A 14,964-nucleotide genomic window follows, 5' to 3' on the forward strand; every position below is an offset into this window, starting at 1 on the left:
GCAAGCACTGTACTACTAGACCACACTTCTGACACTATTTTTTAGTTTTAAAGAACATTTGAGTTTTCATAATATGAGACAAAAGATAATAAAAGCATATAAAATTTGATTACTAAGGATAAACGTTTTATTAACAGGTCCAATTTCCAGATCCCAAATAAGAAATATGATACATATGTATCATTTTGCCACTAATAAGTAGCTCTCCAGAATAACTACTTAAGATGTATTCCTAGTAAATAAACATTCTCACTGGATTCATTATTCAAAAAGCTATGAGCAGTACTCCAACCAATTTACACTACATGATAAACGATGTATTCTATGAAAGACAAATGTTTTCAGAGTCAATGTAATCACAACATACTGTTTTTGGACTCATGGGTTCAGTTACACTTTGCTTATAACTGCTTCATAGAGATGAAAGTTTGTATATTACATTAGGCTATATTGATTTATCAGTTACTGAATATACCAAGCAGACTCAGTAAACTAGAAAAGCCAGCTTGGAAGTTAGTATCACATCATATTTCAGACAAAACCAGAATGCTGGCATGAGAAAGGAAAATGGTGCAAACTGGACTAGCAAAAGTATTAGTAAATTGACCAACAAAAGTAATTAGGTTTAAAGTTATACTTTGTCCATGATGAGAAAATATTTACTCAACAATTTAAAGGCATAGAGCCAATTACTCTGCATTATACTTCCTTTGGAAATGATTTTTAATTTGAAGATATGTAAAAAGATCTTTTATATTTAATAGCATACAGCCCATATTTTACAAGCAAAAGATTCCTTTCCTGCAGTAATTTATGACATATATTAGCATATTCAGGTAATTTATGACATATATTAACATATTCACGTAATTTAATTAACTTTCATATGAACTTGTGGACTTCTTAGGTAGGGTAATAAGTAATAAAATATTTTAAACTATGTTTTTGAATATTATAAATAAGCATTTTCAAACAACATGTAATTTAAAATGTGTAAAAATTGGGCAGATATGGTGGTACATGCTTATAACCCTAGCTACTCAGGATGATCACCATTCTAGGCCAGCAGGTGAGATTCTGTCTCAATGAATCAGCGGTGCATGGTGTTTTTCACCTTTAATCTCAGCTACATAACAGGACAGTCTTTGGTCAAACTTAGTCAAAAATATACGACTGTATCTGAAGACTAATTTTAAATGCACACGAGATCCTATGGTCAAAGATGATAATGTTTGGTGTGTGTCCTATTTTTGAAGCAAAAGAATAAAGTTACCATTAACTGCTTTTTTTTCTTTTAAAATTTAATCTTTGAAGACTTCTGAGAGTATAAATATAAGCAAAGTGGGGTTTAAGCCAAGGCCAGAGCTTGGTCATGATTCAACCTCTTAGTTGATTATTTGTTAGCAAAATTAAAAAAAATTATCACCTGTAAATGGTTTAATTTCCATTCCTAGTGAACCACTAGACACTCAAAGAAAGCAGAAATCATATTCAGGTTAAATATAAATGAGGACAAAAAATATAACTTGCATTTACCTTAAGATTATATTCATGAGACCTATGAATTGTTATTTGATCAAATAAGGCATAGCCTGTTATGCAATTATTATTTAAAAGACAAAGGAGAGAAAATACTAGAATAATATTTAATTGTTTCTCATATATTGGAGTAAACACTGAATTGCCCTCAATGTGCTATTTGTGGGAATTGTCTTGCAAAGTAAGGCTGAGAAACCTCTGTTAAATCGCTCTTTGTAAAAGCAAAATGTTAAGAATTCCAAATAACATCACATAAGCAGTTAATAATGCATAGCATATTGCTGAATTTTGATATTTGTTCCCTAAATAAAATTTAACATACTGTTATAAAATTTAATAAATTATGAATTTTCTTTCATAGCTGGAAAACAATCACCATATGACACTATAAATACAAGTTATGCTCTTTGCTTATACCAGTGTAAAAACCATATATAAAGACTTTTATCATTAATAACTAAAAAACCAGGAAATGGAGCTGTGGGTCAACTGGTAAAATTCCAAATTTAAGAAAAAAAAGCACAGGGACAGCACCCAAACCCTGAGTTCAATACCATACAAAACAAAAAACAAAACAAAACAAAAATCCCACTACTTATAAATTATATACTGTATTGCTACGAAAGAGATTCATCAGTCAAACTGGGCTAAGAAATGGTGGTGTAACATTACTAAGTTTTTTTGATCATTTTTAAACCTAGAAAAGTTTCAATTAATGGCAGAGGAAGCAAGTCACTGACTTTTATACTGTCAAGTGAAATGCAGCAAGCTAGAATAACTGGTTAGTTTTATTAAGGTATCTTATTAAGATGGCTTATTAAGCTACTCACTATTGTTTTCATAGGGCTTTAGGCTGATACTAAACTTTAAAATGTAGGATTCTTTCCTTCCTAACTTTCATAAAAGTCATATATAATTAGCACTGAATGAAATTTTCTAATGTCAACATTTCAAATTTTGATTAACAGGGAATACAAATCAACCTTATTCAAGTTTAATTCAAAAGCCTGACATCATCCTTTGGGAGACTAGTAGAGATAATATATCAATGCAACTTCAAATTTCAGACTAAGCCATGGGCCTACAAAGTAAAAGTAATATTCAACTTATTAAGCTGGCATGGTGACAGACATTTCTCTACCCAATTTAACTTCAACTCACAAAAACCACATATTCTCCACTTCAAATCAACATTTAGGGTCTAGGAAATAGTTAGGACTCCCCTGAAGACATATGTGGTACCGTATCTACTTAGTGCATGAAAAATGAATTGTAGTGAAGACTAAGTAATTGTTGACAAAATTTGTACAGGTATTGAACATATATACCCGGAAACTTAAGAAGCAGTAAGCTTAAACACTAGACTAAATTCTACAGGGCAGGAAGAGCCATAATTGTTCAGATCTATATCATTATACTTCTAAATATAAATGATTATTTCATAGAAAATAATGTTAGGAAAACTTGGTAAGCTACAAGTTGATTTATTTATGATTATCATTTTGAATGATGATAAATCATTAGTCTAGTTCTCCTCCAACTGTGTCTTATGTCTGTTTCCTATAGAGTATTTAGTGGGAAGTAACTAGTGGGAAATACAGTAGGCATTAATCTCAGGTTAAAATATAAGAGGGGATATGAAAAAACCCTCAGTGCTTACGATGGTTCAAAAATAGGAAATTAATTAGCAAGTCCACATTAAGTACCAAAATTTTATCTAGAGAAAGGACTATGTCTAATGTTGATGAAGTCTCCTAGATAAAGGTTCTACATCAACCAGGCACCACTGGTGTGGACCTGTCATCCTAGCTAATCATGACCTTGAGGACCATGATTGGAAGCTAGCTCATGCAGAACACTCTGTGTGACTCCATCTCTAAAACAATCAGTACAAACCCTGGGTGGAGGTGGAGCTCAAGTGGTAGAGCTCCAGCTAAACCAGCTAACTTTCATTTTCCTATGTAAAGATACCCCATTGTCTTTTAAGGCTAAAATATTTTTATTATATCTGGGTCCAAAAACGATATTAAATGTGTATATTGTAGGTAGAACACATTCAAAGATTTATTTTTATGAAGCCCATTATTCTTTGCAAAACACTTATGCATATGTATATTTTATTTGATTTTATAGTTGTGTTCCTTTTTAAAAAATGTGTGTACCCGTACTAGCAGTTGAACTTATAGGTTCTCACTCTTACTTTGCTTTTCCTTCATGGCTTACAACCTACCATTTGAATCATGCCTCTAGCCTGTTTTTTGTTACTTAATTGGAAATAATCTAGTAGACTTTCTTGCTCAGATTGGCTTCAAACTGTCACTCTCAGATTCTAGCCTTCTGGGTAGCTACCTGTACATGACCTATAGCCATATTTTCAAATAGAGAGATCAACAGATGAGTTCCATCTTTCAGATGAGGAACTTGAGAGGAAATTTAATGATTTATACATACCAAATGACAATCAAGGGTTTTGTTAGTACATTCACTTTTACTTCTGCTGAGTCAATTTATTGCATGTGAAGCTACTTGCAAGATAATATTAGAAATACAGCCATAACCATATTTACTTCACAAATAGCAAAAATAGGAAGTATTATTGAGTTAAGCTCACCTTTTAAAGCTTATATTGGGAAAAGCTTCAATTGTTTATGGTTAAATTAAGAATTTTATAGATGAACAATAAAACTTGTAAAAAATTTAATTCAATTTAATAGTCGATTACATAAACAAAAAATAAGATACAATGAATTACTATTTAATGTCAATAATTATAATTAATTTCCCAAATCTTAGAAATCAAATAAAAAGTAGCAAAAATATAATATCAAGACTGGATTAACTAAAGATCAAAAGCTTTTTTTTGTGCTAAACAATTTTTACATCTTCAGAAAAGATAAGCAAAAAAGAGCTCTATTTCACATATAAACTGTTTGACCTAAATTTTTAATTAGACTGATTCATCCTGGAGAATAGTAACATAGATTTATCTTATCAAGTGAGCATCAAGAAAATATTGAAGGATGACTTTAACAAACATTATAAATTGGGAATCCTCAAACAGAAGCAATGTAACCAATGAACATAAATATCACTCTTATTTTTGCTCTTTTTCATAAAGTACACTATTCACCACAGAGCACAATCTGTATGTTAAAGATGTCTTTTAGTTTTGAAGCTTAAAAATAACAAAAAGGCTTTACCCACATATAAGAGGTACTCTTTTTATTCTTTTCTGAGACATTGACCTGTATACTCAGTTAAAAATGAACACCACATCTTTACAATATTAAATCTTTGTTTTGATCTATTAGTATTCACCAAAGTGCCATTTTATAGAACTCAACACTGAACAGACAAGGCTGAAGGTGACCATCTGCAGCTTTAGACGCTGTGTGTGAATTGATGAAAAGAGCTTTGTATTTTCATTGCCAAGTTTGATTCTTCCTGGTCATTAGGCATTCTCCTCAGATCCCATCAATGAAGCCGTACTCTCTTACACCCATGTGTTAAATTCTCTTCCTCTCATGGTTTCCTTTGCCAGCTCCCCTCAAGAATGACTATTGGGTCTTAGCCACATTCTTCTCACAGCTGTGTTAAAAAAGAGCATCAGAAAGTCTTCCTAAAACCCATATGTGTATCTGGTCAGTTCTCTGTTTTAGGGTCACTCACATTGTAGTGTGATTATACAGAGATTCATTCTTGTTCTTGAACTGTGCTACTCCCATCATTCAGGGAAAGATTAAGCCTGAGAGTAAGCAGTGGAGAACTTGTAAGACTGATGTAAAATATACATTATTCAGCAAAGAATACAGATTAATTTAAAGAGGATGTCTCAAGATATCAAAGAATATACAATATAAGGAAGAAAGAAGATACTCTTCAGCTGCACATACAACATTGTCATTTTTCCTCTTCTAATGTAAATGTTAAAGAAGTAAAGTTTATACAGGCACTGATGACTCATGCCTGTTATCCTAGCTACTTAGGAGATGAGACCTAGAGGATCATAGCTCAAAGTAAGCCTAGGAAAAAAGTATGGGAGACTTTTATAGAAAAATGCCAGAATAAAGCTGTGGTTCAAGTTGTCTAGTGGCAGTTATGAATAAGAAAGCCACAAGTGCTCAAGGTCCTGAGTTCAAGTTTTTATACCAGTACACATACACACATATACACACAGATTATATATGGCAATATTTGATCTTACCATCACAGTTACAATGAAAGAAGCAAAGGATTTATTGTATAATTTTACTGAGGATTAAATGGACATAGATCTTTGATCTTTTAGGAAGAAGCAGTCAATTGTAAGATCTTAGAATCCAGGTAAGCTTTGTCTCTACGATTCAACTGAATTTTCCAAATTACATGTCAAGCTGCTCAGCAATCTGAGATCTGAGAATTGTGGTTTGAGGACTGCCTGGTTAGGAAAGTGCCCAGTCCTGGGATTTGAACTCAGGGCCTGGGCACTGTTCTTGAGCTTTCTCAAGGGTAGCGCTGTACCACTTGAACCACTGCACCACTTCCAGCTTTTTTTGTGTATGTGCTATGAAGAAATCAAACCCATAGCTTCATGCATGCTAAGTGAGCACTTTACCACTAGGCCATACTCCAGGCCTCCTTGGGTTTTTTTTTTTTTATCAATAAATGAATACGACTATATGCCAAATATGGCGGGTCTCTTTGTGGGTAATAAAAGTAGTTCTAAAGAAACCTATTTTAAGAACTTGAAAGAACTGTGTGTGGGTGGCTCATGCCTGTAATCCAGCTACTCAGGAGGCTGAGATCTGAAGATCACAGTTTGAAGCTACCCCAGGCAGAAAAATTCCCTTAAGACCCTTATCTTCAATTAACCACTCAAAAACTGGAAATGGCACTGCAGCTCAAGTGGTGGAGAACTCGACTTGAGCACAGAGAGTCAAGGACACTGCCCAGCTCTGTGTTCAAGCCCCATAATCAACAAAGTAAAAAAAAAGACTTGAAAGAGAAAGTCAATCCATTACATAATACATAATACATTACATAATACATAATGCATTTAATACAATTGATAATTAAAAAACACATATTTGCTTGATCAAGTCAAAGATTTGTAGTTCATAGGTTAAATATATAACCAGATAATGTAAAAACATGTTTATGATCCAAAAACTCAGAACATTAAATTCCTTAAAAGCATGGCTGTGTCTAAGAATAAAAACATAAGCATATTTGGATGCTGTACATCTTACAACCATTGCTTAGGAATCATCAGAGTCTATCTTCTACATGTAAATAAAAATGCAGTTATAAGTAATTGGATATAGATTTAGAAGGTGCTTAATTAAACTTGTATTTATAAAACTAATTGGAGAGGGCATTGGAAAACAAACTATTAGCAATTAATTAACTAACTTATTTACTGAGTTACGTCTCATAATTCATAAAACATTTTAATCTCTCTCTCACAGACACATACACAGATGCACACAGACATAGACACAGACACACACACACACGCACACACAATTATTTTGAAGGGGTGACTGGGGTTTAAACTCCAGGTCTTATGCTTGCTAAGCTGATGCTGTATCACTTGGGTAATATCACCATCCTGGCTATTTGCTGGTTGTTTTAGGGATGGGAGGACAGTGAACTTTTCTGTAAAGGCTGTCCTCAAATTGCAGTCCTTTAGATCTTATCTTCCTGTGTAGCTAGGATATCAGGTGTGAGTTATGGTGTTCAGCTACAAACACATCTGAAGAACAATTTCCAGAAAAGCTTAAAACTTGAAAGTCCTCTCCTTAGTAATAGTATTAATGGATCAAAGTCACCTTTAAACATTAACACTGATTACACTTTATGCGGAGTTAGAATTTACAGAACTTATTCTGTGATTATAACAGTATTTAGAGTACGCATGTAGGCCTAATGTCATCTTAGAATTAGCTTATAGTCTAAGCAAGAATTTACAGGAAAAATATCACAGGTAGAGTTGACATGAAGAAAATAATTTTATTGACAATTTCAAGTAATTATTAAACAATTCAGTCCTTTCTTACTAAGCTACTTAAGAATATTTTAACATAATTATTTTTCCTTATTGAAGATAGAAATAAAACTAAAGACTCTAGTGAAGTCTTTTGAGGAGAAACAGAAATGTTCTGCTCTCATTCTCAGCACCCAAAATTATCAATTCTAATTTATTTACTTACTTATTATCTTTATTGTATTTTATTGTTGGAATAATGTTTAGAGGGGTTATAGTTACATGCATCAAATAATGGGTACATTATTTCTGGAACCTTGATAACCCTTCTCATGTTTTTGTCCCCTTTTTTCCTCCCTCACCCCCTCCCAATCATCTTGTTTTCTTTCTTCCCTACTCTACTTCAAATAAACAAATATACAATATACCAGATAATCTTGATTTATAATTCATCCTTCTAACAGTTTAAGCCTCTGAGTCTGTGGAAAGTACATTTATTTGTTCTACACTAAAGACCTGTATGTGACTGGTGACACTTGAGGGGAACTACAGACATTTCTTACATATCAGCAGGGAAACCTGGCTGAGAATTCCCAATTCATGGTTCACATTTTTTTTCTTATCTTTTTTTTTTAATTGCCAGTCCTGGGGCTTTGAACTCAAGGCCTTAGCACTGTTCTTGGGCTTTCTCAGGGCTAGAGCTCTACCACTTGAGCCCTAGCACCACTTCTGGCTCTTTCTATGTACTTGGTACCAAGGAATCTAACTTGGGTCTTCATGCATGCTAAGCAAGATCTTTACCACTATGTCATGCTCTGGTCCCGACTCATAATTTCTTTTTTTTTCTTTTATTTGTTGGGCCTGGGCACTGTCCTTGAGCTCTTGAGCTCAAGGCTACCGTCCTATTCCTTGAGCCACAGTGCCACTTCTGGTTTTCTAATGGTTAATTGGAGACAGTCTCATCGTCTTTAGTGCCATGGTTGGCTTTGAACTGAGATCTTCAGATCTCAGCCTCCTGAGTAGCTAGGATTACAGATGTGAGCCACTGTGCCTGGCTCCAGTTTATAATTTTTTTGTTTTAATTTTTTAACCTTTTTTAATTTTAAGATCCAGGATTAATAATCTTAATACAGATGAAATTGAGGGTATGCCCTAGGAACATGTAAGCTGCTCAGACACTATCCAACACAATGCCCAAGGAAGGCTTCTCCACACACAAACCAGAGGGCATCCTCACAGATGCCCCTTTTGAGGCCAGAAGAAGAATAATAAATTTCAAATCCAGTTCACAATTTCTTTCGCAACATCCACTTCTTCAAATTAGTACTGGCTAAGAGGCAGGTTGTTAGCTTTACTTGTTTTTTTTTTTTTTTTGGCCAGTCTTGGGGACTGAACTCAGGGCCTGAGCACTATCCTTGTGCGTTCCTTAAGGCTAGTGCTCTACCTCTTGAGCCACAGTACCACTTCCGGCTTTTCTATATATGTGATACCGAGGAATTGAACATGGGTTGTCATGAATGCTAGGCAAGCACTCTACCCCTAGGCCAGGTTTACTTGTTTTTATTATGCATTCAATCAGGCTCTCTCAGAAGATTCAGAGTATACTATATTTCATAAGTCAATTTATTATTAAACAATCTATGAACTTTATCCAGAACTCTGATATTTTACTTGCCCTGTGAAAATTTAAATGAGTAGATCTCATGCAAATGTTAGGCAGTTTGATCTTATCATTATAAATCTGGCACATAATACAGATGCTATGTGATAAAAGTTATATGAATGTTAAGACCCAGGTCACTCAAAGAACTTTTAACCTTATCAACATGACTATCACTTCTATTTTTAAGTAACTGTGTATGGTTAAAATATCCCGAGTATAAAAATGTATTAAAAAAATCTTTGGAACTATTGTTTCAGTCCATGGGAAATAAAATGAAGCAAAAATATCTTTGAGTTTCAAATTTCTAATGATGATAAAAATATCCATTTAATGAATAGGTATAGCAGATTTTTCATTAACAAATGAGGTTTAGGGATTGTCTTTGGCAAAACTACTAAATTCAGTTTTTCTCTCCAGGTTTCTATGTTCTTTACCAACTCCTCTTTCCAAAATCGAGTATTAGTAAAAGAATGAAAGGCTAAATCACAATGTGCCATCCTTTAAAAAACATACTCAATTTAAAGAAGTATATAAAATTAACAAAAGTGAATGGAAATACATAGAGTTTAACCCCGAGTAATGGCTTTTCACTGGTGGAATTTTAGATTTTATGACAGCTGACAGAATGAGGTTTAGCATTCATTGACTTTTACTCTGTAAATATTTAGATATCGGCTTCTGGATAGTAAGTCTGAACAACTTTTCTTTCCAGGAATATATCTGTATGTTAAAAGAAAAGGTGTCAGAACACACTAAAAACTTTTTTGACTGAAAGAAAATAAAATGTAACAAATTCTACAATTAGCATAGTATATGGTCTCTGTCAACTATTAAAATATTAGGTTTTAAAATTGAACTGGATGGAAGTGAATGGCTAGAACAGGATTAAAACTTGGTCATCTAATCCCAGTTCCAAAAAGAGAAGGGGGGGGTGTTAGTGAGAGGAACTGGGCAAAACTGACTATTAAAGTCAATCTTTTCTATGAAAATGGTATGCTTTAGTCAATGGGTAGAGAGAAAAAGTTTTGTATCTCAGGACTAAAGCAGATAACAGCACATAAAACTCCCATAATTCTTTTTAAACAAATGATCAAGCTAGTTGATGAGAGCTAAAATAAAAAAAAGAAATAAAAGTTGAAATTTCAAAAACTGATTTGAAAATATAATTTTTTCTAACAACCATTGTATTAGGCAATTTTTATGATGTATAGAAATGAAGACTAAGAAAACATGCACATTTTAATCTTTTGGAGATTTTGAACCAACATAGTTCTAAATCAGATGCTGTCAAAAAGTTATAGACTGCTATTTACAATAAAATTTGAGCCACTTATGTATTATATTTTTCTTAGACTGTTAGTATACTTTGTTAATAAGTAGATTCAGTTTCAGATGGAATATAAAGGTAATTGTCAAACCTAAAATATATATATATATATATTTACAATCAAAAGTTTGAAGATATTCTTGTAATAGATGTAATCTCCAAACTATCTTAAAATAGCCTTGAATAGAGATTCACTTGAATTTAGACTACTAATTTATATTTCAGAGGTGTTAGGGGAGACAGTTGTGAGGAATTATCTTCAAATAAAAAGGAGGATACAGGGCTGGGAGTTTGGCCTAGTGGTAGCGTGCTTGCCTAGCATGCATGAAGACCCAGGTTTGATTCCTTGGTACCACATACATGGAAAAAAGCCAGAAGTGGTGCTGAGGCTCAAGTGGTAGAGCTCTAGCCTTGAGAAAACCCAAGGACAAAGCTCAGGCCCTGAGCCCAAGCCCAGGACTGAAAAAAAAAAAGGAGAGAGAATTACTTCATATGTGAAACTAAAAAAAAAAAATTAAGGAAAAATATATGTCTTAGAAACTGAATGTAATTAGGTAACTGAATGATATAATACTACCTGCAAATGCATATCCAAAGTTAAAGTTTTATTATATTAAAGCTTCCTTGGAAAATTCTGCTATACTCAATTTTCATAAATTACCAAATAATTTCTTTGGTTAGTTGTTAACATTCTATTAGCTATTAAAGAACTGAATGGGGCTGAGAGTTTGGCCTAGTGGTAGAGTGCTTGACTAGCATGCACCAAGACCCGGTTTGATTACTCTGTACCACATGCACAGAAAAAGACAGAAATGGTGCTGTGGCCCAAGTGGTAGAGCTCTATCCTTGAGAAAGCCCAAGGACAATGCCCAGGTCCAGAGTTCTAGCTCCATGACTGGCAAAAAAACCAAACCAAACAAAAAAAAACCCAACAACACAACAACAATGAAAAAAAACCCTGAATGATTATGCAGCATTATTTAAATTTTAGTAAAATGCATGACCATTCAAAATAAACAAATACAAATTTGCATTGTGAAAAGCTGCACTTAATACTTCAAAAGACCAACACAAGAACATTAATTTCACTGAACAGTATTTTATGCATCTAGAGGTCTCAGACTGGTAGGTCAAGGATCTCAATTCCAGCAGGAGTTTATTGAAGCTCCATGCGTCTTGGTAATAACTTGACTGCCTCTTCCTCCTTCAAATAATTTTGACTACCACTATTAGTATGGGCTTGTGGAGTGATTCTAACAGTATAGCTGCCTTAGACAGATGAAGATCTGTTACTAAATAAAAATAGTCTGTCCTAAAATATCATTTTCCAAGAAAATGACTTTTTTTGTTGGTCATAGGCCCTGAACTCTGGACCTGGACGCTGTCCCTGAGCTCTTCAGCTCAAGGCTACTGACTTATCCCTGAGCCACAGCTCCACTTCCCGTTTTCTAGTGATTAATTGGAGATAAGAGTCTCATGGATTTTTTTTAGTGCCTGGGCTGGCTTTGAACCTCTATCTTTAGAACTCAGCCTTCTGAGTAGCTAGTATTACAGGGTTGAGCCACTGAACCCAGCTAGAAAATGACTATTTGACCCTCAACAATTAAATACAACCAATTTACTTCACTTAAATATACTTTTTAAAACAATAAATTCACACAGTTCCCAATTGAAAGTTTTGCATTGTTATGTTTTATATTTTCAAAACTAAGGCAAGTTCATTTACTTACTTCTGTACTTTTTCATTGGCCACCTGGGAGGCTTCTACAGCATGCTGAAGCTGTAATTCCATGTTTGCTTGCTCTGCTCGAGATTGCTGCAGTTGGGTAGCCAGTTCTTCATTGTGTTGTTGAGTGATGAGAACCATGTTTTCTCGGTTTTTTAAAGCTTCTTCATAGGTGCTGAGAGTATGGTTAAACTGATCCTTCAGGTTTTCTTCTTGAGACAATGAGTTGTGCAAACTGAGAAAAAAGACAAAAATAATTTAAATATAAATAATGCAGACTGACTGGAAAAATACAAAAAAATCTCCAATTACAATGGCCATTTCTAAAAGTCAACATGAAGATACTTCAATGCATAAATGAAAAAAAATCATTTTTATATCGTATAATTGTGATTGATCATTATTCTGTAAATTTGGTTATATTTTGAAAAGTACCCAGACAACTGATTACCTATGCTGATGCTGCAAGATAATAATTTAATTACATCAATGTAAATATTACATTCAATTTTCTTTTAAAAGGAATAGCAGAGAGTTGGAAAATAAGGTATCTCTAAGTAAATAAAAGAATATAATAAGCTGACTGAAAAATAAGTGAGAAAGGAATAGGTATCCGTTTAGGAGATCCAAGGTCCATCTGCTAAGCATTTAATGAGAATGAATGAGGTTTGTGCAAATACTGATCAGCCTTCTATGCAGTCTTCTACTTTTTTACAGTGAGATTTAAGTGAACTTAAAAATCACTAGTGAGATTGTACAAAAATAGCATATATTCAGATACATTTTTATGATTAATGAATCTTATGCTAAATACACTGCTCATTAAGTCATATGAAAAATAGCATATAAATTAACACTAAATGAATGCAGAAGGAAATGCAGACAAATAGAATCCTAAAATGCTAAAGGTCAGATCTTTGATATGTCATTACACCTACCACCTGAGGTTATTTTGAAATGGCACCGAGCACCTCACTCAATTAAATAAAGACATTTTGAAAATATAAATATTTAATAAGGGAAATTTAAAATCCACATAGGAGATGTTCTTTTTTTATTAAATAAAATCATTCTAGTATATGCATACAAAGGAAATGTCGATTGGAGACTTGAAGTACAACAATTGAACTTTATAACACAGGGGGATAATGTGAAATAAAGCAATATAATTCTTACAGAAAAACTAGTCCATGAACTTAGGCACTGGCCAGTTATCTAGTTAGATACTTTAAAAAAAGTAATTGTTCAACCTAAAGTGTTTATATATTTCTTTTTTGTAAGTTACCCAGAATCCTTTAGAGTATTCTATATTTGGAGTAGGTGTCACTCAGAATGAAATGAACATGACACAAGGACACAAAATTTCAAAAGAAATCATTTTGGAGTTCAGATTAGTCCCTAAGAAAAGAGACAGTTGCTCAACTGTGGCCCATTTATGCAACATCTAAAATTAGAATGATATACAGATGGACATGTGATTGCATCCTTTATGAAGCTCAAAAAGCTATTCATAATTCAAATATCTCGTATCTTTTAATTTCCAGCAACAGAAAAGCAGTAGCTGGAGTGATTGTGATTTTTTTCTAAAGAAGTTAAAAACCTGTAATAGCATCTCCTAGACAAAAAAAATCATGAAAAATAACAAGCTACATATTTTAATTCACTAAAACCTGACAATCTTCCCTAGAAGCCTTGTCAATATTTTGCCTTTTTAGCAAATGAAGAAATTGAAACAAAGAGAAGCAAGTAATTTAACTAATACCATCCTTCTATCAGCTCCAGGATTAGAACCCACAGCCTTTCTCCCAGCATTTGGAACACTCCTCTGAACTTGCAGTCTACAAAGGCCTCCGCCTACCTTTTTTACTACCTCACCTTTCAGTCAGACATTCATTCAGTTTCTCAAGCACAGCAAGCTTTTTCCTGCCCAAGTATTTGTTTGTATTGCCTTTCCCTCCATGATTCCACCTGATAAACTTCTGCTCACTAAGTCTCAGTGTAAACACTGCTTTCACAGACATATCTTGATGACTCTTCCTGTTTAAAATGTTTTCTCTGTTTGCCTCATAGACTTTAATGTTTTCTTCTTTAGAACTGATGCTAATTAACATTTGAAATTTTTTTCATGTTGTAACTCACTTTCTCTAGCCAATGTTCTAATAAACAGTTTCTAATTTCAAGGCCAGATTTAGGTCAGTTATTAGTTTTATGGTCAATTTAAAGTTAATATTAATTTTATAAGAACATATTCCCTAAGATCTTGAATAAATCAAAATGTTTATACTTCAAAGCAAATTTTCCTATAGGAATGGTGAAATAGCAAAATATGTTCTTAGAACATACAAATCTATAACCATTGAGCTTTTTGCTTCATTGCTGTTTTCCCTTATATTGATCTTCCTTAAACTGACACTAGAGACCCACTTAGCTTTCTCAAGGAATCTCATTACGTTTAACCTCCGTCCAAAGTCATTTACTTTCATCTGTATTTTTTTCCATAGTAGCAGCATTACAACTCAATGGCATTATGCCATAATACTTAAAATAGCACATTATAACATACACTTTAAGCTATAATAAGAAGAAATAAATATGGCAGAAGAACCATTAAATCATTCAGAAGTTCAAAGCATGTAATTAGTTGTGTGGCTAATACAATATTCTTATGGGATGGTAACATGTTATTGCAAGGAAGGAAATGAGGTGCTATAATTGGTTTTAAATCATGTTTCTAGGTTTTAAGT

At 33.4% G+C, this 14,964-nt stretch overlaps 1 protein-coding gene across 8 annotated transcripts in view; it reads right to left on the reverse strand.

The window, feature by feature from the left end:
- Positions 1 to 14,964, reverse strand: part of Mipol1 (mirror-image polydactyly 1) — a 268,040-nt gene that overhangs the window by 16,565 nt on the left and 236,511 nt on the right. For all 8 annotated transcript variants that reach the window (XM_090345136.1, XM_090345140.1, XM_090345141.1 and 5 more), the window contains one exon: positions 12,225 to 12,455. In XM_090345136.1, coding sequence (XP_090201262.1) covers positions 12,225 to 12,455 — 231 coding nt within the window. The remainder of the gene's footprint in view (positions 1 to 12,224; positions 12,456 to 14,964) is intronic.

Source organism: Megascapheus bottae, chromosome 14 (genome assembly GCF_031878675.1).
Source record: "Megascapheus bottae isolate mThoBot1 chromosome 14, mThoBot2.hap1, whole genome shotgun sequence".
Lineage (NCBI taxonomy): Eukaryota > Metazoa > Chordata > Mammalia > Rodentia > Geomyidae > Megascapheus > Megascapheus bottae.